The 25494-nt window shown below is 45.4% G+C and overlaps 1 protein-coding gene across 9 annotated transcripts; it reads right to left on the minus strand.

The window, feature by feature from the left end:
- Nucleotides 1-25494, minus strand: AKAP8 (A-kinase anchoring protein 8). Of its 9 annotated transcripts, XR_002089919.2 has the most exons (17): nt 25406-25494; nt 18813-18851; nt 17697-17729; nt 16563-16658; nt 15470-15758; nt 13764-14352; nt 13117-13258; nt 12657-12706; nt 11122-11158; nt 9167-9263; nt 8046-8187; nt 7199-7292; nt 6323-6453; nt 4140-4235; nt 2522-2716; nt 1633-1848; nt 849-935 (listed from the first exon to the last, which is right to left on the minus strand). XR_002089919.2 is itself a non-coding variant. In XM_014604403.3 (16 exons), exons 1-15 carry the CDS (start codon nt 25422-25424, stop codon nt 369-371), a joined length of 2421 nt encoding a protein of 806 aa, XP_014459889.1. In that variant the 5' UTR covers nt 25425-25494; the 3' UTR covers nt 1-113; nt 347-368. The 9 variants fall into 9 exon arrangements, 7 of the variants coding, with proteins under 7 accessions (XP_014459889.1, XP_014459891.1, XP_014459890.1 ...); XM_014604403.3 differs by lacking the exons at nt 1633-1848; nt 2522-2716 and adding an exon at nt 1-113 and having other exon boundaries at nt 347-935; XR_002089921.2 differs by lacking the exon at nt 1633-1848 and having other exon boundaries at nt 848-935.

Genomic DNA, 25494 nt, shown 5'->3' on the forward strand with positions numbered 1-25494 from the left:
TCAGGATCTAATGATGTTTTTATTTTGCAAACCCTGCTCTTCATTCTAAAATTCAAAAAAGGTGATGCCTCTCAAGTTTCTTGGGGAATGTACAGCTTCCTGCAGTCTTCAACCTAAAAAAAAAAGTTATGTAGAAAGCAGAACTAAGCAAGTCTACAGAACAAGACAGTTAAGCACAAGACTGTTCCCATCACAGAACAGCCGGGTCCCTCCCCTTAAACAAAAACAAAAACCAGCCACACTTCTGGCAATGCACATTCAGGGACTGCATTCAAATAAGATGGGGGGTGGGATGGGGAGGGGAAATTAAAAACCAGAGATTATACATTTGTGCAGGACAAGTCACCTCCACACACACATCCACACGGCTACTCCTGCTGCAGCTCCTCTTCAGGCAGCGCCTCTACCTCAGCCTCAGCGCTGCTGGCCGCTGCTGCCTCACTTGGTTGCTCCTTCTCCTCCTCTACCTCCTCAGCTTGTTGAATCTCAGCATCACCTCCAAAGGAAATCACTGGCTCCTCTACGCTTTCTTGAGACTGAGATGGTTCTTCTGAAGCTGCTTCTACTGCTTCTGCTTCTTCTGCTCCCTCCAGTGCCACCACCCCATCCCCTGCTGCTACTTCAGCTCCAGCTGCTGTTCCTGCTTCCGCTTCCTCTTGTGGCAGTTGCTTCATCTCTTCTCCCTCATTTTTAGACAATTCCTCATTTCCAGACATCTCCTCAGAAACCTTTTCTGTTTCTTCCCCTTCTGCACTAGTGGCTTCAGTGGCTTCTGTGGCTTGTGTTGCATCCCCAGTGCCTTCCTCCTTTGCCTGGGCAGCCTCTACAGTAGCGCTTTCATTAGCCCCTTCACCACCACCATCGCCTCCTCCTTCCAAAGCTTCTGCTTCATCAACATCTTGGTCAGCAATTTCATCTGTGAATGGATCTTCACCCTGGCAAAGAGAAGGGAAGAACAAGGTGTTACACACCTGCAGGCAGTTAAAAAACTCCTCCTATAGGGAACCTCAGACATGAAATTCAGAGGTTTGCAACTGAGGTTGATTGGAAATGGAAGATCCTCAACTTCAGGACAGAGCGGTGAAAATCCATCAGATCAAGCCCCCATACTCCTACAGAAATAGCGCGCTCTATGATGTTACATGGAAAGCCCCCTAAGGAAAGTGCTTGTTGAGGCCCCAAGTCCTGCTGGGAAAACCTGTCCTGCAGGAATGGAATGACTTGGCCTGCAATCTGTCCAGCGAGCGGTGACCCAGGTGAAGCCCTACTCGGAACTGTGTGTGCTGCAATGCCTAGCCAAATCAGGGAGGGTGTAGTCTCAACTGAGAGGAACTCATCTTGCAAAAAGCAATTACAAGTGCCCGTCCAACCTCACTTGAGCACACAGCCCAAAAGGCAGAGGACTCTTTCCCAGGAGAGGTCCAGGTCCAGCTGGAAGTTTTCAGTGTCCCTGCTCTGGGAACCAAGAAATCCAGGTGATTTTCTGGTCTCACTAACAGTATCTCAGCTATACACAGCCATAGTTGTCTCAGTGAGGAGCTCTTACTCTAACTTTCCTGCACTGAGACTAATTTGGTTTATGCCCTAGACCAAGGATGGCCTTGCTGGCCTTAGGCTGAGATCAGTGCTCACCTCTGTCTGCTCCTGCTTGGGCAGCGTCCCTATTTTATTATTTGGCTTTGGTTGGGTTTCAGAGTTATCTGAGGGTGATTATCGTGCAGCCAGGGGATGGACCACTTTAGCATCGGCCCTGCCGGATATTGCGGCCATGGTTTGTTCTGGATTATAGCATGTTGACTCCTAAACTCCCTTTCCCTTCCTCACCGGTCACCTTGGTGTGCAGATAGCCTGCAAAAGATGAAATGTGAAGGGGGGAGGGTAGCATGCCAGTAGCAGAAACCTTGCCCAGAATCTGATTGAGCACAACTAAGTTTCTGAACTCTCATGCCAAGGCTGCAATGGAGGCCAGGAGTGCACATTCTCTGGCTCCACCACAGCAAATGAAGTCCTAACGAGTGGAACCGTGCTGGATAGCGGACGGCCTAGCAGACCCAGGCTGTCTCCGCTTAGCAACAGCTAAATGTGTCTTGTGAGTTTTCTGCTCCAGGGACCAGGTCGATCAGATTCAGACCAGATTGGCTGCCCCCACGTGAGCAAATCCATGCAAGTGGAGGACAAACATAATGTTTTCTTCCCTGGCTGAACTTCAGCCAGCCAGTCTTAGTGAGGGGGTCTTAGAGGTGTGGGGGGAACTTCAGGCTACACCCTGCGATGTGGACCCACGTCCATTATCGCTGGTAAAATCTACAGGGGGACATGGAATCCACTATTGGTGGAGACTGTCATGGCCTCCCTCTGGAAGGGCAAGGTGCCAGCATCCCTCAGAGGAGGAATCATTAGGCCCATGTTCAAGAAAATATCTCTTGATGCTGACAGTCTTGTCAATTATCACCCTGTCTCCAGCCTTCCTGTCTTGGGGAAGGTTGCTGAGAAGGTTTTGGTGAGGCAGCTCTGGCATTACCTGGAATCCTCAGATTTCCTCCACCCCTTTCAGTCTGGTTTTGCACCTGGGTATGGTACGGAGACCGTGCTGGGATGGGTCGAAGATCTCCTCCTGCCGGTGGACAAAGGTCAGGTGCCCATGCCGAATCATTTAGATCTGCCGGCAGCCTCTGATACAGTTGGCCATGAGGTGGCGTTGACGTGCCTGCGGACCCTGGCAGGGGTAGACGGAGTTGCACTTGAGTGGTTCCGTTCTTTCCTCTGAGAGATCCCAGAGGGTAGCACTGGGCAAATTGCTCATCTGCCCCAAGGGCTCTCTCGGGTGGGGTACCGCAGGGTTTGTCACCCTCGTGTTCAACGTGTATGAGAGGCCGCATGGGGAGGCAGCCTCCCTTTTGGGGCTGCAGTGCCATCATGTGCTGATAACTCTCAGCTCAAAGTCTCTTTTACTGGACCCAGAGGGTGGAGTCTCAGTTTTGCTAGTGTCTAGCAGAGACTGGGGCTTGGATGAGAGCTCGCTGGCAGAGGCTCAATCCAGATAAGACCAAAGTGATGCCGGTGGGCCAGGGGAAACATCTGCTCCCCCCATGTGAGGGGGTTTGCTTGCCCTGTCAGCCAAGTGCGCAATCAGGGGTCCTGCTGGATCCTTGGCTGCTCCTGGACTCCCAAGGAGCAGCAGTAGCCAAAATGCTTCTCTTCATCTTCACCTGGCAAGGAGGTTGCGACCTTTCCTTTCAGATGGACCTCGACAGTTACCCACGCCCATGTCACCTCCAGATTGCATTACTGCAATGAGATCTACATGGACATACCTTCGAAGGCCACTTGGAAACACGTGGGCAGGAGGTGACTGCCCACTTACTCAGCGGCATTTCTGCATGGAACATACCGTACCCATGCTCTGAAGACTGTGCTGACTTCCAGCTTCTTTTGGAGTGCAATTCAAAGTACTTGTTTTGGTCTACAGGGCCCTACCTGTATGGGCCCCGACACTCCACCTGCTCCATCCCAACAGGGAAGACTGGCTGGGGTCCCAGCTTGGATTGAGGGAAGAGGAGAGGGGTAGAGGGAGCATCTTTCCACTCTGGAACTGGAGTCCCCTGCTGGTGTGCTGACCTGCTGGGAAAGCTGCAGAGCCTACCTGTTCGCATAGGGTCAAAAGCATCCCTATGCTGAGGGGCAGCAGTGCCTAGACCCCATGGGATTGAACTGCCTCCTAGGCCTTATGTTTGCCCTTTGCATTGGGGTGAGCTTCACCCACGGGCCATTGCTTGAGGGGTGGATATGGGCACTGGAGTTCCTTCTGCCAGTTTGTCCCTGCAGCTATGATCGGCTTGGAAGGTTCATAACTGATTTAGGTGTGCGTGGGGCTGCAAGTTAAAACAACAGAGAGAGAGATAAACTGCCTAAAAAGAGAATAAAGGATCCAGACCCGACTCGGCCTACACAGAAGAAAGTGAAGCGGCATCTACGCTTCTGCCCAATGTACGTAGAAGTGTTTCGTGACCAACGTGCAGCACACACAGTGATACTCAGCTCGGTGCTCTGTACCAGGCCAATGTCCAGGACCAAGTCGAAGTCTGTCCCCACTGCTCCAGGGATGCCAGGACTAGCTGGGGGCCTGCCCGCTCACTCACCTTGAGATACTTCTCCAGCATTTTTACAATGTGCTTGTTATTTAGGACGCTCTTGGCAACATGGAGACTAGTTTTCTTGAACTGCTCAGCTGCCATCTGAAAAAAGGAACCATACTGAGGTTACTGTGCTGATCAACCTGTGAAATAAGTGCAGGGGGCCTGTCACAAGATACAAGCATCTTCCTTGTTTAGGCACACCTTCAGAACTCACTCCCAGATTCAAGCTCTATTCTGTGTTGACAGTTAAGCTAAGGGGAAGGATGTTTAGGTCCTAGGACAAGGGAATACCCCATGTTCACTTCTGACAACGTAAGCCTGGGAGGAAACTCCATCTGGACACTTAGCTGGCCTGGGTGCCACATGCGTGAGTGGTGGGAGAAGACAGCTCATGGATTGACCCAGGGAAAAGCATCATGCTTGCATGCCTCTTGAATCCCAAGGACACTTCCTTTCAGGGGAGAAGACAGTAGAACAGCTTTTGCTGGGCTGCCAACCATTACGGCTAACCCCCAAGAGTCTTCAGGACACTTCCACCCTCCACTTTCAGTTCTGCTTGAACCCAGGCCCTGCCCTCAATCTGTACATGCATTGAGAAGCAACAGCCCACACATCTCAGAGCCCAACTACCCAGCACGGAACCCCATGTTTATCTACAAGCCCCAGAAACACCCAGTGCTAAAACCAGAGACAAGTAAGGACTTGGAAAACTAAATATGGAACAACACTGTGCAGGGAGGATTTTAACTCTGCAAAGGGCACCACTACTCAATGGTGAGAACCTCAGCAGGTAGGCTAGAACCAAGTGACCATGTATACTGTGCCTAGCAGCAACAGCAGCAGAGCCATGGAGAATAGGAAGTAACATGAAACAGACAGCAGACGCGTCCAGGGTATTTTGGTTTCAGAAGAAGCTGAGTTTACCCTAGCAGATGTGAACAGCAGCTCCTGGGTGCCCAAGAGCTGCACTCAATACACAAAGGAAGAAAGGACTGCAGAGTCATCATACAGTGTTCCTTTGCACTAGGGCTGCTACAAGGCCCACTCTCTCTCAACTCCACTTGAGTGAACACTCACCCAGGATGACAACTTGCATTGGAATTCACTGTACCTGCTAAATGCTTCAAAAAGATTTTTGAAGCTTTTCTTAAGCAAGAGCTCTAAAAGATACTGCAGCTTCAGACAAGAAGTTTTATCCCTGAGTTCTGCAATTTTTTTTGGCAGAGTGCCAAGAACACCTGCAACCTTGACTTCATGCCAGGGTCAGACAGCAGAGAAGCCATGAGGGGCTGAAATCCTTGTTGGGGCAGCGCAGTCCCAGCCCTTCCTTGCTGTCTGCCCCAAGGTATGCAGACTCACCACAAAGCTGCTCATAGCAGGCGGCAGGGAGGCTACAAGCAGCTGCACTGGGGTCCATGGAGTCCTGGCCAAGTTCGCTGCTGATGGCAGATGCACGTGCACCTCGAAGTGGGCAGCAGGGAAGGGGCCAGGGCTGCACTACCACAACAAGAATAAGGCCCCTTGCAGCTTCCCAGCTGTCCACCCTGAGGCATGTGGCAAGCAAAATGCCTTCACATGCTAGTTCTGGCATAATTGCTGGGAGTTGCTACCCCTGGTTTATGCCATATTCCAGAGCAGTCCAAGCCCAGTGGAACAGGAAGGCAGAGCCCCAGAACCCTGCCACAGACAGTTTCTCCAAGGTTTGATAGCTTATGTTATTACAGACAACCAAAGTCTAAAATGTCTCTTCTGGCCTGACACTCCCAGAACCCATCCAACCCCTTCCTCCCCACTCTGGTTTGAAGCATCATTCCTGATCCCCAAAAGACCTGCCTCAAGGGCTTCAGTTCCCACATTTAGTTTTGCTTTCAACTGCTCCTGTTCACTTCACACCATGCAAGGACTTTAGCTGCTAACGGACCTTCCCGGCATGAGAACGAAACTCATACTCTGTTCCATGATCCTTCCACAGCCCTGGGGAACCACTGCTTCAGAACCACAGAAGAAAGTGGATTAGAAGGGCTGCTCCCAATGGCTGGAAGCAAGTGGGTCATTCCTCCAGGCAAGTGCCTGAAGTGGCAAGAAATCCTCAGTTCTAGACAAGTGCTCCTTACTAGAATCTTCAACCTTAAAGATTAAATCCCTTTGTATCACCAAGAATGGAGATGAAGCACATGTTTGCTTACCCTGCGGTTCCTGTTATGGTCAGCAGACCTCAGGTGTCTCTGGAGAAGATGGTTCTGTGCAGGAATCAGCATGTCACAGGCCATACAGTGAGCTGCCTCAATCTTCTTGAAGAAGTGTTCCTGGCCAATACCTGAAATGATGCCAACACGTCAGTCAGTGATCAAAGCCGCTGCTTATTAGCTAGAAAAATGTTCTGCCACGTAACAGGCTGGAGTCATGTTAACATTGCTCCCTCCACCCCGACACTGTGAAGCTCTCCCAAGAATTCCTCCCCCTCTATGCGATGCTGGTTAGGCTACAGTTGGGAGTACTGTGTCCAGTTCTGGGCACCACATTTCAGGAGGCATGTGGCCAGCATCAAGAGGGTCCAGAGGAGGGCCACTCACATGATCCGGGGACAGCAGGGCAGACCCTACAAGAGGCTACGGGACCTGAACCTGTTCAGCCTCCACAAGAGAAGGCTGAAAGGGAACCTGGTGGCTGTCTATAAACTTACCATGGGGGACCAGCGGGGAATGGGAGAGATCCTGTTCCCCCGAGCACCTCCCGGAGTAACAAGGAATAACGGCCATAAACTGTTTGAGAGTAGGTTCCGGATGGACATTAGAAGGCACTACTTCACAGTCAGGGCTGCTAGGATCTGGAACCAACTTCCAAGGGAAGTGGTGCTTGGTCCTACTGTGGGGGTCTTTAGGAGGAGGCTGGATAGTTACCTAGCTGGGGTCATATGAGCCCAGTATTTTCTCCTGCCCAGGGCAGGGGTTGGACTTGTAGAGTCGGAAGGGACCTAAGTAGATCTTCATCTATGAATTCAACCTGCATCTTTTAGCATTCCCTGTTTTCGGTCTCCAAACACACAGGGACCTACAACTTACCCTTGAAAGGGTCTGGTTTCTGTTTTGTGCCCTCCTTCTCAGTCAGCTCCTGACGGCGCTTCTCAATTTTCTTATTCCTGTTCACAATATACTCCTGAGAGGAAGGGACGGGAAGAGAGAATGAAGCTCACCATCCTTTACACCGGTATCAGCAAGCAACACAATCTACTGCCCAGTATTCAAATGGGAAATGAGATCTCCGAAGGAAACGTGCAAGGAGAAGGAAGAACTACTACTGGGTAGCTAGAAGAGAAGATAAGCATGTTAAACTTTCATGCCCACACACTGAAGAACCCCAAAATCGATTTGCCAGAACCAGACTGCAGGTGATGGTACACTAAAGAACTTGACAGCTGCCATATCAACTGCCTCTTTAGAAACCTCCAGGTGAACAGTAGTTCATGAACAATGAACAATTCATGAAGTGGCCAACAAACAGTCATGGAATCATCCAGGACAGGATGCAGCTTTGGTAGAATGAACACCTAAAGCACACCACACGAGCCGAGGAGAGGGGAGGTCATTCTCCATGGTTCACTTGCTCTGCTAAGCCAGCCAATCAGATGGCTACTCATGCAAGAGAGACAAGTATGTAACATGCACATATGCTCTATGAGGAATCAGAGAAACAACACCATATCTCACAAACCAGCACTACCACATGCAGATGTGAATGGGATACAAAGTCTGTCTCTAATCCTTTTAGACCTGCTGGCTCCATGCCTCCTCCTCCACTCCCCCGAAACATGAGAGAAGGTAACAGAATTCTGTAATTATTCCATGTCGCCTCCCACAACCTCTGAATACAATGAAACAAGGGCTTTAGAAATGCTGGCAGATCATGTACCTGAAGGAATTCCACTGTTTTATCAGGGAGTTTGGTGCCAATGTATCTCAAGGTCTCTTTGTGAAACTTGCTCTGCAGATGTTTCTGGATCTCATCTTCTTCAAAGCTGCGAAACTTACACACAGAGCAGGCAAACTGGATTCTAAAAGAGATCAATGGACCACAAGTTAGCAGCAGTATAAGACTCTCCTAAAGATTATTAGCTGCAGCATCCGAATAGAATTCCAATTCTGGGAATTTTCTGTCCAAGTGACATAATACACTATTCCCAGTTCCTAACTGTACAACTACTTAATTAGTAAGCATGTGTATTTTATGGATCAAATGTCTAAGCTATTATTGAAATAGACAAGGTGAATTTTCTCAGAAAACTCATGAATTAGTCTGTATGAATTGCTCAGATAATAGAATATTTATGTACATTTGTCAGTCATTTCTTCTTTAGAACACTGAAGCTCTTTAATGGAAAATCCTTCTAAGTAGCATAGGATTCTAATGAATTACTTCCCTAACGAAGTCTGTTAGATCAGTGGTTCTCAACCTTTTTTGTACCAGGACCCATTTGTAAATAAACAGTGACCAGTCCCGACTCAGTGCCCCGCACTCCTGATCCATCCACTGCCCTTCATCCCCAGGCCCTCACCCCCCCATTTTTGGAGCATGAGGGAGCCCGTCCCCTCCCCAGCAGCCCCCTGCAGACTGGAACTCTGCCAGCCTGCTAGGGAAAAAGCCATGGTTTCCCACTTTCTTCTCCTTTAAAGGAGAATCCTTTTTTGAAGTTTGTTCACGACTCTTTCATATATTCTTGTGACCTGCTTTTGAGTCATGACCCACAGGTTGAGAAACACTGTTAGAGGATGTCTATCTTCCCCTCTCCTTACATGGAGTTACAAAACATAAAGGGCAGAGAGCTTTGCTGAATCAGAATACCAAGCATGCTATGCTGATTTCCAAACTTATGTTTAACCCTGGGCAGAACACAAGCAGGAGAGTTCAGCTCTCCCAACAAAAAGAAACCTGCCAGCTGGGCATAGTGACACTACCTGCAGATACCTTGGATATTTCAGCCAAACAGGCAGGGCGTGGATAGACCAATTATTGTTCCCTGTGTATTCTCTCACCTATCCATAGCACGATCACGCATTCTATCTCTTCTTCTCTGTTTTTCCCTCCTCTTTTTCACCTCTTCATCTTCCTCTTCACCGCCATCGCCAGATGCTACAGAGAAAGATTTAAAACGGATTTGTAACAGCTCAGGCAGACATCTAGTTGGAAGAAATGCATGCCTTCCCACTCTGGTACCAGGGGACTCTGGCCACTCCTAAGACTTTTTTCAGAGTTTCTCTACCAAGAGGTGGAAAGCAGCATTTCTTGCCTTGTTTCTCAGTTCTTCATGAGCACCCAGGTGATACAGGCTCTGGCCCCTAGCTCTTGGAGCCCAAATGCCTAGCAGAGAATGCCTGTTCATAAGTTGTTAGCTCCAGCATAGCACACCTACTGTGTCTGCAGTACAGACACAACAACCAAGAGCAGAACTTGGCTCTCTTCAGGGTGTCTAAAAAGGCACCAATCCCCTTGAGATAGCTGTGCTGCACTGACACGCCTGTACTGGATTCCCCTGCACAGCTACCATGCCCCATAAGCAGTGGTTTCCTTGGGTGGCTGAGCAGCACATATGAGTACTCTGTGATTCATGGCTTCAGTCCAAGCAGTGCTGTGCAAGGACACCAAGTATCCTGCCCTTGCCTTTTTCCTTCCAGCTTTTCAGGTTTGTGACTAGATAAAGCACTGGCTGGGATGATATAATTGGGGATGGTCCTGCTTTGAGCAGGGGGTTGGACTAGGTGACCTCCTGAGATCCCTTCCAACCATAACTGTCTATGATTTGTGGAAAAGCAGGTGAGGGAGTTTGAAAGCACCTTGTGTGCCATTCCAAGAGGTGGCTCACAGAGCAACACTATTGCTTTCTGGGCTCTCAGAGGAGTTTCTGAAGCCACTGGAGTACTGGTTCTCCAATATGCTTGAGGAAGCAATATCGGGAGTCTTAACAAGCTTGTCAAGGGGGAAAACAGCAGGGCAATCAACTAGTCATCTAAGATGCTTATATAATAATTCAAAAAGCATGAGGCAGAAGCATAAAATATTGGCAAGCATGGTATGATCACAGAAGTATGATGTAATTGGATAACAGATATGGTGCAATAGTTCACATGACTAGAGTACTGTCATTGATGGGTGCAATATGTTCAGGAAGGGGAAAAAGAAAGATAGGTGGTTGCTTTATTTGCGAGATGTATACTTGTTCCAAGGTGTGGTATGAAGCAGGAGGCAGACCTGGTGAATGTCTCTGGGTAAAGGGGAGAACAGCAAAAGTAATGTCATGGTGGGCATCAATCTGAGATCACCAAACCAGGGGGAGGTGGTGGGCAAGCCCCCCCACCTCCAAACAACAAGCTGAAATATCTAAATCAGAGAATGTAGCATTGATGGGGGGGGACCTTCATTACAGCAATATCTATTAGGAAGATAACACAGCAGTGCATAGGCAGTTCAGCAATTTCTGGAATGCTGGCAACAATTCTTCTCAATTTGCTGCTTGTAAACAGAGAGGAGGAATGGGCCAAGAAGAAGTTAACTAACCTCATTACAATCATACCACTTGCCAGAAATTCTTCTACAAGCATATGCAAGAGGTGGGATTTTGGTCTAACTCCCATTTGGTAAAGCCAGAACCAAACCATTCTGAAAGCCTTGCCCATGAAGGTACAACATGTATATCCCACCCTCAACCTGTTTCTGCAAACAGGACTATCCCAACAGGCTTCCGGAGCATGCTGAAAGCATGATTTTTGCTGCACCATACCTCAAGCAGCAGTATGGCACCTTTGCAGAGGACTGAACAGTTGTCCAGTTGCTAATGCCTGTTCACAATTTGTGTCGAGGAACAAGAATCAGAATTTAAATCAGCCTTCAACTGAAAAACTGACCACTAGAACATTCCTGACACAGTAAGTAGGCCAGCTGGGTGCATTCAGCCTACAAGAATTCTGTCTGTGAGACAGAGAAGTCACCCTACCTTTCTTCTCCATATCTCCACCACAACCCTCATTCTCCTGCAAAAGAAGAGAACAGAAAAGCCATCAATATCTTGTACTACAAAGCTGCTCCAGCCCAGCTGTACCTGCACTAGCCTGAGTGAATCAGCACAATAAAAGCTATTACGTTTTTGGGGGAACAGCTTGTATTTAACCAAAATTTATACATGGTTTTGCTAAAAATGTTTAGAATGTAGATACAGAACTCCAGAATCTTAGCATTACATATATAGTACCTTTCACTGCCAAAATTCAAACATGTTGCAGCACATTTAAAAGCATGCTGCTTCAGTTTGCAAGGCAAAAAATTGGTGACGATCTGCACCAAACAACAATTGACCAGAGGCTGTTAAAACATGAACTTCCTAGTGAAGGAAAGTGGTCCCAAGGAGGCACTAGCAGAGCCCAGGACAGACACTGGGAGCTTATTTTATTGGCCATTAGTGGTTGGCTGCACTCCCTCTGTGCAGCAATAGCACTGTAATGACCTTGGTAACAGAATGCATGACTAGGAATCTACCTTATTTGTGATTTTTGTGGAAACTGAGGAAAAAAAAAAAAAAAAAGCAATTTTGTGAACCCCAAGAAAATGGCAATCCCTGCAATTCTGGTGTGAAATCACCTGGGGGGAGGGGGGAAACCTTGGAAAAAAAAGGGAAAATAAAGTTGGTTCCCCAGTGGGAGCTAGTGGTCCAGAGTCACTGCAGCCCAGCCTCACAGCCCACAGTGCACCAGTCCACACCATGAAGGGTAGCGGCAATGATGATGTCCCCTCACCTTGCTGCTGATTGGCTGAAGGCTGCCTATCATGCAGCCCCACCCCCTTCTGCCAATCAGTGATGAGGTGCACAGCTGCCAGGGCCCTTCAGCCAATCTGTGGTGAGGAGACCACCGCAAAACAGCATGAAAATGGATTTTCCCTTGCTTTAGCCTGAATTAAGTAGATCCCTGTGCATAAGCTAGGGACTTACCAAAATCATGGTGGAAGTTCACAGCACAACAGCAGCTTTAATCTCGCTCTTTTCAGTATGGGCCCCCTCCCCCTCACCACAAAGAGGCCAAGAGGCAAAAACCATGGCATTAATTGCCTCTCAGCCACTCAGTGTGTGGGTGTGTGTGGGTGGGTATGTGAAAAAGGCAAAATTAAAAGTGCTGCTGCCCTGTAACTGTCCACTGCAATTTAGGCAGGTCCCTACGCATAACACCTCAAGGAGAAAGATGATCTCTGGCACTCCTACTACAGTCAACAGAAATTCTTGTGGCCCAGAATTTTTGCAAAAGAAGTAGGTAATTAAATATGGCTGGAGAAGTTTAGAGACTCATATTGGCACTAGCAACAATACGAGAGGTAGCTGTATTAATACTAGCAACAATACTCTCGTATCATCGTTACCCCCAGGTAGGACTCATAGAATAAAGGCAGATAGGAAAAGAGTCAAGGAGACACCTACAAAGAAATTCACAAAGGCTTTGGAAAAAGTTCCACAACACAAAGACTTTGGAAAAAGTTACTTACACCTTTGTCGCCTTCATCTCCAGATTTCTCCTCTCCTTCGCCATCATCTGCTGTACACAAGAGAGATCATTTAACCAGTGTGGGGAAAAAATTCCTTTCCCCCACCCATTAACATACGTTACTCAGTAATAATATAATGCTACTGTCTAGCCCTAAATAATCACTTGCATGGAATTCTGTCTGGCAGTTTCTGCTACAAACTCTGTCCGTACCCTAAATCTATCATTGAGGTATCTGTGATGAAACCCCAGAACACTGCTGTAAAACCTGCATACCAGAAGAAACTTTCTAGCAATACCACAGTAATAGGTGACACACTCACCTTAAATGAAAGAGTGTTAAGTTTAAAAATCTAACCACCAATATCTATAGTGCCAGTCCTGGAGAGAAGCAGCACAAAGTGAATCACTGCTGTTTGCTACCAGCCTTATTAGACAGTCTCCAAAAAACAGGCCTGTACCATTCTCAGTATCATCTCCTTCGCTGTCAGTCTTTGCCTGTTTGCTGTCTGGCTCATCTCCGCTTTGGGACTGTTTCCGTTTACGTCCTCCTTCGCTATCCGACCGCCCTCCTGAGCGGTTGCGGAAACCCCTCCTCTTGGGCTAGAAATACAAATCAGGCAAAGTCAGTAACACCAATCAATCAGCAAAGCATCTCCAAGTCTTCCACTGCAGCTCCCAAAGCAATTTAAATGGAAAGAATTCCTCATGACCTCCATGTCCCTGTAACCTTCTCTTTAAGTTTAAAAGGACTGACTTCCTTAATTAGAAAGAGATCAAGCAAATGAGTGTACCAAGATACTCCATATACTGTAAGTGCCTTCCACATAGTCATTTTGAAAGGAGCCTGCCTGCTCAGCAGCTCTATCCAGTTTGTACAGAAAGAACAGTACATCATGCTGTTGACATTCTGCCAAATTTCACAGGCTAACTCTTCAATTATTCAAAGCTGAAAGCAACCCATGTTGGCATTAAGAGCACTGCTTCTCCGCTAGTCTTGGTTACGCCTGGATTAACAATGCAAAGCCTGCCTATTAAAGATAACCACACAAGGAAGGAAAACAAACTGACAACCATTTATATAGAGAATTGATCTGATGATTCTTACCATGAGCATGTTGAGATGCCAGGGCATCGTACTCACTCTGTTCCGTGGCCTGCCGTATCCATAAGGCATGTTGCCATACCTTCCCATCCCCATTCCTGACATTCCCATCATGCCATAGTCATAATCACCATAGTCTCCGTAGTCACCATAGTCGCCATAATCCCCGTAATCGCCATAGTCCCCATAATCACCATAGTCCCCATAATCACCATAGTCAGGAACCAGGGCTTGGGAGAAGAGTGAAGGTAGCCTGTTGGGACTGGGCCCACCCATGCCCCGCCCACCCATATAGTTCAATTCATTCCAACGGGCAGACAGTCGCTCCGTACTTGAAGACGGCATATAGTGGTCGTTGCGGTTGAAAGCATTTAGACGCCCCCGGTTTTGGACACGGTTCTGGGCTCTCCCTCTCATGACATTGTAGTTATTTCCTCTATTGCGGGCCTGACGGTTGTCATACTGGCTTCCAAAGGAATCATTCTGATCAGTTCCAACATCACCATAATCGTAACCAGCCCTGTTATAGAGACTGCGGTCGGTCATCGCTGACCTCGAATCATAGGAATCAAAAGACTCAAACCTGAAAGAACTTCACAGCAAACAAGAAATCCAATCAGCAACTAATAAGAGGTGTGGCTCTACCAAATTTAAATGCTTTAAAGAAATTCACACCCATTTTGTTTGGATCTAAACCAGGATCAAGATACCAAGAATGAACCAAAAATGCTCAGAATCTTACTGAATAAAAACTTAACTGCACCTTACCCTAAGAGTAAGGACAACTGGAACCCCCCCCCCCACATATTTTAAAGTCATATTTCTGATCAAACATGTTTGATCATAAATATTTGATAAAGTTAACACTAATATCCTGCTCATATTTTTATCCCTTCCAAGTAGGTACCTGCTGGCATCTCAGTCAGGAAAAAAAAAAAAAATCTACCTTAATTCCATGCAGCGTACAGCTGAAAGACTTTCACTGTCAGCATGTCCAAGATAAAAGTTACTAGCCCACAGAAAGCCCTGGCACAGCATTGCAGCTCCAAAAGTGTAAAAAATTAGCCTGAGAATAAATTACATGCAGAAAGAGAATAAAACCAGGAGTCTCTCCTTGAGATAAAGAGCCCCAAGCACTCTCATGTCTTGCTGCTGTAGACATAAAACTCAGGGAGTCCAACATGCTCCTTATGTTCCTGATATAGCAGGAGGGACTCAGTAGCAATTATAAGCAATTCGAAAAAAGAAAGTTCTTGGCTGGTATGGAATTAAGGCAGATAAACCAATCAGTATCAAGGCTGACAGAGCAGCAGGTATCAGTATCAGAGAAAGATTATACTTCATTCATTCAGCCCACAGTTGCTGTCTTGATGTATGTTACTGCTTGAGTAACAAAGCCAACGTCTAGAATTTCTCTTCTGACTGATGTAGTTATCACATGTTTAGATCACAAGGCAGTAAGAGAGAACCTACAGCACTTAAAACTATGGTTGGAAACTGAATGCCTATTTCAGCTTCTCATGTTCACTAAAGAGGGAGCTGCTAACAATACACAAACAAATTCTGAACAGAGAAACCAAATGGAAAATGTCAGGTAAATGGCTGTTTAGCCATTCTTGTTGCTATATAAAGTGTCAAGGTTAATTTGAAATTACAGTAATTAAAGTAAAAACTCAATTTCTCTGAGAAACAAGAGCAGCATATGTCACCTTTCCTGATCCTCTATTCCTTCCCCAGTTCCGCCACTGCCCTCCTTTGACAGCATATCCAGGCGCTGGTTTATTTTGGCTATGATGGAGTCAGAGTTTTCATTAGTCACAGTCTCCGTACTGTAAGATGCAACTGGCATAGCGCTGCTGACATCAGCTGTCATGCTCATGTCGGTAGCTTTGGGGGTTTCCCAGGTTGTGGTGGTAGCAGGAGCTGCAGCATAGTTGTATGTGGCTGCTGATGTTGCAGCACTTGTTTGAGTGCCATAATAGTCATAGTTTTCATAGCCTTGCAGAAAAGAAAAATAAACGTTAATGAAGAATAACTGAAATGGAGATTTATGGTGAGTGTCTGGATTCTACTGGACTCTACCAGTCAAGGTTGCGGCTGGATTTTGCTATTTGATGAAAACAAAATAAAACTGTCAGTTTCACCCTGAGGGAAATAGTTTCTTACAATTACAGAAATTTCTTGGTTTAAATCAGTCATTTCTCAAGGAACAACATGCAACTATTATTTCAGGGCTTTGTCCAGCCTGGTTTCAACTGGTGAGAGAGAAGGGAAGAACAAGAGAGAAGCCCACCGCACTTTTTTATTTATTTGCAAAGTTGAGTATTACTTTGCCTATTTGGGTTAGCCATGTAACATGACTCCAAAGAAGTTAAACTAAAGTTTATAAGAATCATGCTCATGGGCTTGTAACCATGCGTCCAAGAACAATGAATACAACTCTGACAGAATTTAGCAGATCAAAAGAGAAAATATGAAATAGTATTTTATATTTGGACAATACCATAAAGCCAGACACCTTGTGGCAAGGTATCACAATGCTAAAGAACAAGCAATGCACTACAACTATGCTTGTGTCACTACTGGGCACTACTACTGCCAATACAAACCCAGAAAAGGACATGGGATGTGCACGTGCCAAAGGATTCTTGTAGTAGCATGACACCCTCCCCTGCCAGTGCGCTACAGGCTGTGCATTGGACCACCACCCAGGGCTGTGCTCACTCGGGAGAGAAAATGCATTCTGAGCCCTGTGCTAAAAAGCAAGCTTCCTCTCACAGCTCTTCCGCTGCTGCTTCTGACCTGTCATACCCTTTGCTATGTCAGTCCTAGGGCTCTCGTAATATGACTGCCAAATCTGCCATGAAGATCCCTCATAATTCTCCTTTGCCGTGATGCCTACAATAAAATTGACAACAGTTAAGGCCGTTGGTGCACTGATACCACTGCTGATTGTGCTGACCTACACTGTTTTATTGTTTCTCTGAACTTCCCCATCTAGCTGTATCCATCTGCTGTCTTCTGTTTTTATTTAGATTGTAAGCACGGACTGTTTTTCAGTTTTGTGCTGCACACTGCTCAATGCAAGGGTAGCCAAGGCCATGACTTGGGCTCACTAACATTAGACTAATACATGTGATAGAAGAAGAAAAACTCACGTTTGCCAATGACTTGAACCCCGGTTTGAAACCAGAGCTACAGCCCAGCGTGCGATGCCAGGCCTAGTTTTTCAAACGATGAGAAATGGTATATTAAGCAGCCCAACTGAACACATGAAAACTAGCTTTAAAAATATATTCTAGATGAAGGCCCATTGCATTAAGTATCAATCCAGTGTGAAAGGTTAAATTCTAAACCCAGTAGAAGAGCTCACTGCAGAAGTGAAGACCAACCCTTCAGCAACATAAGCAGGTAGGCACAGCTGTATTCAGTCTATAATTAAGGTGTCATTTCATGCAAGAGCATAACCTGAGGTTTTAAGGGGAGGACCTGGTATCCAGTCTCACAGCTCTCTACATGTGCACATTGCCTGCTTTACTGAGCTAAACAAGAAGTATGGCCAAAAAAATAAACGTATGAACGTCTAACCCTAATCCCTGAGCTAATTTTTCTGGCTGGCTTATTTTGAAAACATATTGATCTCCAGCCAGAACAGCCCCTTTGTTTAGCAAAAATAATCAGCACAGAATCACAGAACATGGTAAAAATAACTGAGGGCTGTATCTTGTAAGCTACTTTGCACTTCCTGTGCATAACTACATTCAGATGGGAAGTCAGCGAGGGGTAGGCAGCGTGCTCCAAGTCTGGTGCCTGTTTACTGCACACTTGCTTTTGCATGTAAACAAATCTTGACTTGAAGAATAGCTTTAAGTATTGCAATAAACTCAAGGAGTTAATTCTGGTTTAACACAAAGGTAACGCATTTATAAAACATACCTTGCCAACTTGCTGTGTTTGCTGTATATGTGCCTTAATGAGATAAAAAGAAGAAAAAATTAATCCAACATCAGATATACTAGGCAGTGATATTCTGTCTTCAAAGACTAAATGAATGCAATACAATTTAAAGATAGCAAAAAGATTTATTTTTTGTATAAGAGCAGAAAGAAGTTGCTCTTAGAAGTTCTATAAATTACTAAATGATAACTAGTAATGGAAAATATTAGTACATGTATAGGTTATTTTCCTTTTATAAATTAAGAGAGGCAATAAAAATAATGTCTGACCTAAGACTTGAGGGCTGATACACTCTTGCCATACACTTAAAAACAAGCAGTCTTTCTACATTTCCAATTTGTGGTTCAAAAGGACATATTTTTGCATTTTAATGAATGCCAATTATAACAGTTACCCCTAGTCCATATTCACCAGAAGCAGGTGTAAGACTGCTGGTCATCTACTACTATCATCACCTCAAAGGAAGAAACCCACAGAAAACAAAAGCTGAAGTATCAGACTATGTCATAACCACACCTTAGTTCAAAATTTACTTGGTAGAGGCTAAGCAAGAAAAACCTTAGGAAGTTAGAATGCAGCTGTAACAACTCCAATTTCAACACATGGTTTTTAGCTCCGATTTGGCTAACCACATCCAAAAGGACCACAGTTTAAACTAAAAATAAATCCTGTTTTTATCTTCTTAGCCTGCGTTGGGAACAAGTTATATAAACAAATCGAAGAATTGCCCTGTGCTGGGAACAACTTTCACAAATGCTTGCCTCTTACTACCCAAGTAGTATCATATCATAAAAGTAGGCATGTGCCTAAGATGGATTGAGGACTAGGTCTGAAAAATAAGCCTCTGATACAAGATGGGGAAATAAAAGGCCATAGCACAGAATCAAAACCATTCCACAAAAGGCTCAACTAAACAGTACTGAAAAAGCTATTCAATTTGAGGCAAGAGTGGATGAAAGCTACGAGCCAAAAAACAACAAAAAAAGAGAGGGCGAAACCATACTATCAGTTACTGGGGAAAAAAGGCACAAGAAACAAGCTATGTTATAACAATGCAGTTCCCTACTTTAAACCTCATATATGCACCAGACTTACCTTGTGTATTAGTGGCCCCTGTATTCCAGGTGCCATAACCTGCAAGAGAAATAGGAATGTTATTTTGGGGAAAGGCTAGTCTTTTTCCAGACTTTTATGTAGTAAAGAGGCTGACAAGGGTTTTCTCCCTCCCCCCCGCTTTTTTCCTTTTACTGGTTTTAGGGACAGAGCTGAGTCTGCACTGATACTGTTATTACTTGGCAAAGGTATCTGTAGCACTGGACAGATGCTTTGTTAAATATAAATGTCTAAATAAATAAATTTCCAAAGAACTGTATTTTAAAGGGGGGGAAAACACCATTTTTGTGGAGTTCATCTTGGCAATTATAATTCTCCAAAGGCTATTTTTACATGATAGACTTCTGCTGGAATAGTTCTGTTGATCACAGATGGTAGAAAGGCAGGACCTCTAAAAGAGAGAGGGGGCTTAACTGGTTTAAACCAGCACAGATGCAGCTCTAGCAGCAAAACTGTATCAACATGGCTGATACTCTTACACTTCTGTGGTCTGTATCAGCATAGTATATGGCATTCCAGCTTTGGACAAGAACTCCTGAAGTTGATGACTCAGCCACTACAGTGACCCTTCATCTCCTCCGATTGAAAATCAAGTCTCGTATTAAAAGCAGGACAACTACTACCCAGACTCAAGGAGCATGCTGGCCATAACGCTCCAATCCCTGCTGAAGCCAGGTGCACTCAAGCAAGTCCGGTATCATGCAAGATTCTGGTGACTGTAGGGAGAAGCAGCAAAATATTGGTTTCCTTTTATTTCTTTTGGGCTACTAGTCCTATATGGAAATTTCAAACCAGCTAATGCAGTTTTCACCCTAAAATAGAAGTTTCACTGCCCTCAAATCTGGACTTCACCCCTCTTTCCAAAACTTCTAAGATGGAAATAGTGCTTCCACACTGCTGTAAGGGTACATAGCCATGAAAGGCTTGCTCTCTCTCCCACTGAGCTGCACATTCTGTGCTTCATTTTGCAGACTGGTCCCACAAGCCCACACCTCGATGAAGGATTCACTAAATTAAACAGATTTGGTTGCAAAGTTTACAAGTTATGACACACGCTGACACTTAACTAAGGGAAATCAGAGACACTAGGTTTTATTGTACAAGAAGAGTTCAGCAAGTGAAAAGTGCCATATTTTATAGTATAATTATAACAGGAACAGGGAAAGAAATCTCTCTCTAAAGGCTACTGTAGAGTGTGTGGTAACAAACACTACAGCAAAACAAAAATAGCAAGGTCAGGAGTCATGGGCAAGAATGTTTTCAAAATGAGATCTCAGTTACAAAGGAAGTGTTTACTTTCACATTCTTATATTTGAACACACTGCTCCATTTCACTTTTGCTCAGCAGCCATTTCATTTTCCAGTTTTATTTATATGCTACCACTTGGCTGCAATATTTAAGATACTTACAGGACAGCACAGGGAAAATTTAAATCTAGCTGAAATAAGCAAGTTTTTTAAAAACATGATAGCACTTTACACCTATAAGCTTTGACAGCTGCACAGACCACCATTAATTTTAGTTTAATAGTTTAGTTTATCCCATTAAAACTGTAACACAGACACACACTGACTGTCAAAGGATCAAATTTGTATTTGGGTTAAACCTAGAGCCCCCACCTGACCCACTGTACTACATACCTTGCAAAAACACGTTCTCAACCAAAGCATTTATAAAATAAGGGGAGAGGACAAACAGCAGGACTGAATACAGTGTCAGAGAGGAAGTGATGTGCCTCTGTGGTTCACCTCTCCTCTCACCCAGCAGTTCAAAGTGAAGACAATAATAGAACCCAGGCCACAACTCCTGAGCTTACTACTCCCCTGTGCCCTGGACCACACTGCTGTAGAACAAAAGCAAGGGAAATCAGCTCAAGCATGAAACATTAGAAAACCCTAAACTGGGGGCATTTCATATAAAATGTAAAAAAGAGTTGTTTTCTTGATAAGCTTAGAATATACACAACGTGGAAGACCACAGAGTGCCTCGGTAGTTCCACAACACAGCCTACAGTCATCCTCAAATCCGATATACAAGTACAGTCTGCAGACTATTCAGTGCTGTAACGAACAGCAGCTGAAAGGGATCTTGGAGTCATAGCTGACTCCAAGATGAACATGAGCCGGCAGTGTAACGAAGCCATCAACAAAGCCAATCACACCTTGTCGTGCATTAGCAGATGCACAACCAACAGATCGAGGGAGGTGATGCTCCCACTCTATGCGGCATTGGTCAAGCCGCAGTTGGGAGTACTGTGTCCAGTTTTGGGAGCTGCACTTCAAGAGGGATGCGGAGAATCTGGAGAGGGTTCAGAGGAGGGCCACTCGCGTGATTAGTGGCCTCCGTAAAAGACCCTATGACGGGAGGTTGAGGGATCTGGATCTCTTCACCCTTCACAAGAGATGGCTGAGGGGTGACCTTGTAGCTACCTACAAGTTTATCAAGGGAGGACAACAGAGAATTGGAGATGCGTTATTTACCAGGGCACCTGTAGGAGTAACTAGGAATAATGGGTACAAACTAGTGGAGAGTAGACATTAGGAAGAAATTTTTCACAGTAGGGGTGGCCAGATTCTGGAACGGGCTGCCAAGGGATGTGGTACTCTCACCTAACCTGGAGGTCTTCAAGAGGAGGCTAGACAGACACCTGGCTGGGGTCGTATGACCTCAGCACTCTTTCCTGCCTGGGGTAGGGGGCCAGACAATGATCCTTTGTGGTCCCTTCTGACTCTACAATCTATGAACACAACCTTGGTCAAAATGACCAGACTGCTTTGCACTGGAACCTGTTGTCTTTACAGACTGCACCTCTGAATTAAATATGGAAGCAGCTAAAGTGAGTTCTATTGTATGCAAACTGGGAGCACGCTTCTCAGTTTCATGACTGCTGTTAATTCAACAGAGTAAGGTATGGAAGCAGTGGTGTAATGGAGTCAAAGTCAAATGCTTGTGACAAATTTATTAACAACTTGTTAAGAACTTGTTTACTTCAGTAAAGCCAGGATTACATCTGAGGGCAGAACTTCTCATATGATACACTTCCAAAATATTTACGTTTGTATCTTCAATTCATGCACCACCTATGGATCTAATTCTCTACACTATAAAGGACAGGATTCTTGAGACAGATCATACATACATCAAGGTGAAAAAGCAGCCTGTCGAATTTTCAGTTTTCCGTTAACAATAAAAGCAACAGTATTAATTTGTTATAATTTTATTATTACTAATAGTTTATTATATATAATGTTATTCTGTTTATTGTATTATTTTGGCAAAAACTATAAATAAAACTATTTTTTTATTAAATTGAAAAAGGAAGGAGTCAGAAGTAAAGGCTGGTTTTAGTACATCTGATGTTAAAATTAATACCTAAAATCTGTAAAATTATAAGGGTACAGGCAGTCCTTGACTTACAATATTTTAAGTTACAACATTTCGCACTTACGTTTATAAATGGACACCATTTCAACTTTCTGACATCAGTTTCGACTTTACAACGTGTGATCTGACAGCACACCAGCATCCACCTGCCTGGAGAACATCTGTCTAAACTTCCTTCGACACTTTCTTTAAAGCAGACAAGACTCCAGAAAAACCTGCAGACAAGACTCCTGAGAAGACTCCAGCCAAGAGCCCTTCCAAAAGTCCAACCAAGTCACCTCAAAGAAGTTCTTCCAAATCAACGATTGCTATTTACAATATAAATACATTCATGTAGCTATATACTCATCTATAATTGATCGAGTACAAAACTCGGTTATTTTTGGTGAAAATAGGGTATCGGGCCTTAGTTCAGGAACCAATTCCCCATTTATAACATTGTTTCCTATGGGAAAATTGGTTCAGAGTTGCAACGTTTAGACTTAAGACATGGTTTTCAAGAACCAATTGTGTTGCAAGTCTGAGGACTGCCTGTACTTGAATTTTTATTCAGGTTATTAGCTTATAAAGAAAGGTAGTTAGCTGTGTTAGCATGAAGATGGGCAGAAGGCAGAGCAAGTGGCACTTTCTAGACTAATTATGAACAAATTAGTTTATAAGGTGCCACCCTGTCTTGCCTTACAGCAGTAGGTTTTAGAGTACAATGTTGCAGTGTGTCCAACGCAAATTTTTGGAAACTTTAGGTAAACATCAAAACCATTTTTATAGATGGTTAAGAAAACCTCTGAGTCAGAAGCCAGAAACAGCCTAACCACCTAGAGTCCAAGCCCTAAATCCTACTTCAATGACTGCCTCTCCAGTTTTACAGAAGGCAGGTAAGTTGCATGTGTAAACAATATCCACCACCAAATTCAGCCATACTACCAAAGACAATATGCTAAGTGAACTGTGGTCTGCTTTCGTCACACCTTTCTATCTGAGCTCCTTGGCAAACATTACAAGAAAGCAAAACATGTTTTGCTTAAGGCAGTATTCTGAATGGCACCACAGTAGGAGGCAATTGATTCTAGGTATAAACCATATATGCTGAAAGCTGTATTTGATGAAACTTCTATATACAAATCAGTCCATCTCCAGAGAAACGCAGTCTGAATTAAGGAGACTCCAAAATTTGCCAAACAGATTAAAGAATAAGTTTAAGAAACTTCATATGAAGGGTGTATTTGTCTATCCAAAGCACTGCCAGAATATGTCATAATATCCATAAAAACATTTAATGGGTAATTCAGGATAGGAGAGCTGCAATTCTTAAAATGGTTTATGGACAGATTACATTTAACTGAGAAATATACACGTTAACCCCCCCCCCCCCCCCCCAAAAAAAACCAAAACCAACAACAACCCAAAACCAACCCAATCAAACAACCAAAAATCAAGAGGACTATTAGTGTTTGGAATGATGCATCTAAGGTGGTTTTTTTTCCTAGTATCATCTGATACTAGGAAGTGGCTCATGTGGTTTGCCATTTGGATGAAAAATGACAAAAATGCTTACTTTGTGTATCTCTGCTTTAATGTTTAGATTCACAAAACAAGGAAGAGGCTAACATTAAAGTTTTATTCTACTAGAACATTAGCTGCTCCCGGTTTTGACAATAATACTAATTTTGGGATGCAAAACCTGCTTCCATAATTAATTCTAGTTTTAACTGTCTCTAAAATGCACTTACTGGTTTTTTACTGTTATCATGAGAGAGATTTAGCTAACAAATAAGCAAATAAATACAAATTAAAAAGCAACTGGCAAAAAGGTTCCTGTTTAAAAACAGCATTCTGTAGTGCCATCTGGCCTATTCTGTCACTAAATTGATTAATCTGTGAGATTTTCATGCATAATCTTAGTACATTCAGAAGTCAACAAACAGCTCAGGAACAAAAACAGAACTACCAGAAACTTAACAGTGATCTGTTCAGGACCTTGTTTCCCTCCTTCAAAATACATCTTGGTTTCACATCTAGTGGCAATGGCTTTATGGAATAAAAATCATGTTTGGCACACGTAATGGTTCAAACCCTAGCGTGTTGAGGGGCTGGTGAACCAGGCAGTATGGGATCCACGCTAAAGAGGCTGGAGAAGTAACTCAGAACCCGGAATGAAGAACCACCTTAAGTCTCATTAGGCTGAAATACTGTACTGTATGCAAGCCACGCTAAAGAGGTAGTGCTGTTAGAGGACAGCGTAAAGACTGCTATCCTAGCAGGACAGAGCAGATGAGATGAGTGTGCAGGAATCAACATGCTTTGAAGCCTTGTGGTAGGATCAGGCATCAGGACTGAGCCACAACCCCTTGCTCTGTTATAGCAGGCTTTGGCTTGCTTCAGCAAACAGGACAAGCCAGAACGCATCTCCTATTAGGTCCATGCTGCATCAGGACTGACAATAACAGTTTGCCTAGCAGACTGTATTGCATGGTTTGGACAGGGCAAACCCTGCCTCTGACAGTGACGAACCCAACGTGACCTTCCAGCCCTACCTCTCTGGGATACCATGCATCAGCAGGGGTCACTGGCTCCAAGGGGAGCAGCTCTGCGGGAAGTCCTGGCTGCCAGCTCTCCCCACCAGCAGAGCACCTCGACTGCACTGACCACCCGCCCCAGGGAAAGTCGATTCTTCCACCCCAGCTTGGCGCTTGCACCTTTCAGTCGCTCGGCCTGTCCCCGGGGGAGGGCCTGTGCAAGTGCTAGAGGTGGCCGGCCGAGGCGCAGGCCACAAGCGGCCGGCGAGCGGGCGCGGAAGGGGGAGGGGCGGCCCGGCCGCCATTTTGTGTCGTCTTCAGAAATGGGACTCGCTCCATTTCCGCTCGGGGCGGGGGCGAGGGGGGTGGAGCCGAACCCAACCCCCACGTCCTCCGCAGCGCCCGCGCCCCCCGCCCTCACCAGCGCAGCCGTTTCACCCCCACCCTCACCCAGCGCCATGCGGTGGCACGCCAATCCCAAGAACCTTGCTGAAGACAGACGGGGCCGAGGGCCAATCAGCGCCGCCACCACCACCCGGGAGGCGGGCCTGCTCACACAGTAAACCGACCTTCTCCCCGGCCCCGGGGAAACACTGCTGAGGCGCGGGAGAGGGTCCCGGTGTCCGCGACTCGCCGAGCGCCCCGGGCTCCGCTCCACTCCTTCCCTTACCCACCTCCGTATCCCTGATCCATGTCTCCCTTCGCCCCAGCCAACGGCTCCGCACTGCACGGCTGGGTGCTCACCACGCAGGCTCCCTACGCC

Source organism: Alligator mississippiensis, chromosome 8 (genome assembly GCF_030867095.1).
Source record: "Alligator mississippiensis isolate rAllMis1 chromosome 8, rAllMis1, whole genome shotgun sequence".
Classification (NCBI taxonomy): domain Eukaryota; kingdom Metazoa; phylum Chordata; order Crocodylia; family Alligatoridae; genus Alligator; species Alligator mississippiensis.

What these genes read in the sequence shown, in the direction of transcription:
- AKAP8 (XM_014604403.3), bottom strand. An exon ending in AAACACAGCAAGTTGGCAAG is followed by an intron (nt 16,659 to 17,696) that starts GTATGTTTTATA and finishes ATTTTATTGTAG; the next exon opens with GCATCACGGCAAAGGAGAAT. An exon ending in GGAATAGAGGATCAGGAAAG is followed by an intron (nt 14,353 to 15,469) that starts GTGACATATGCT and finishes TTTGCTGTGAAG; the next exon opens with TTCTTTCAGGTTTGAGTCTT.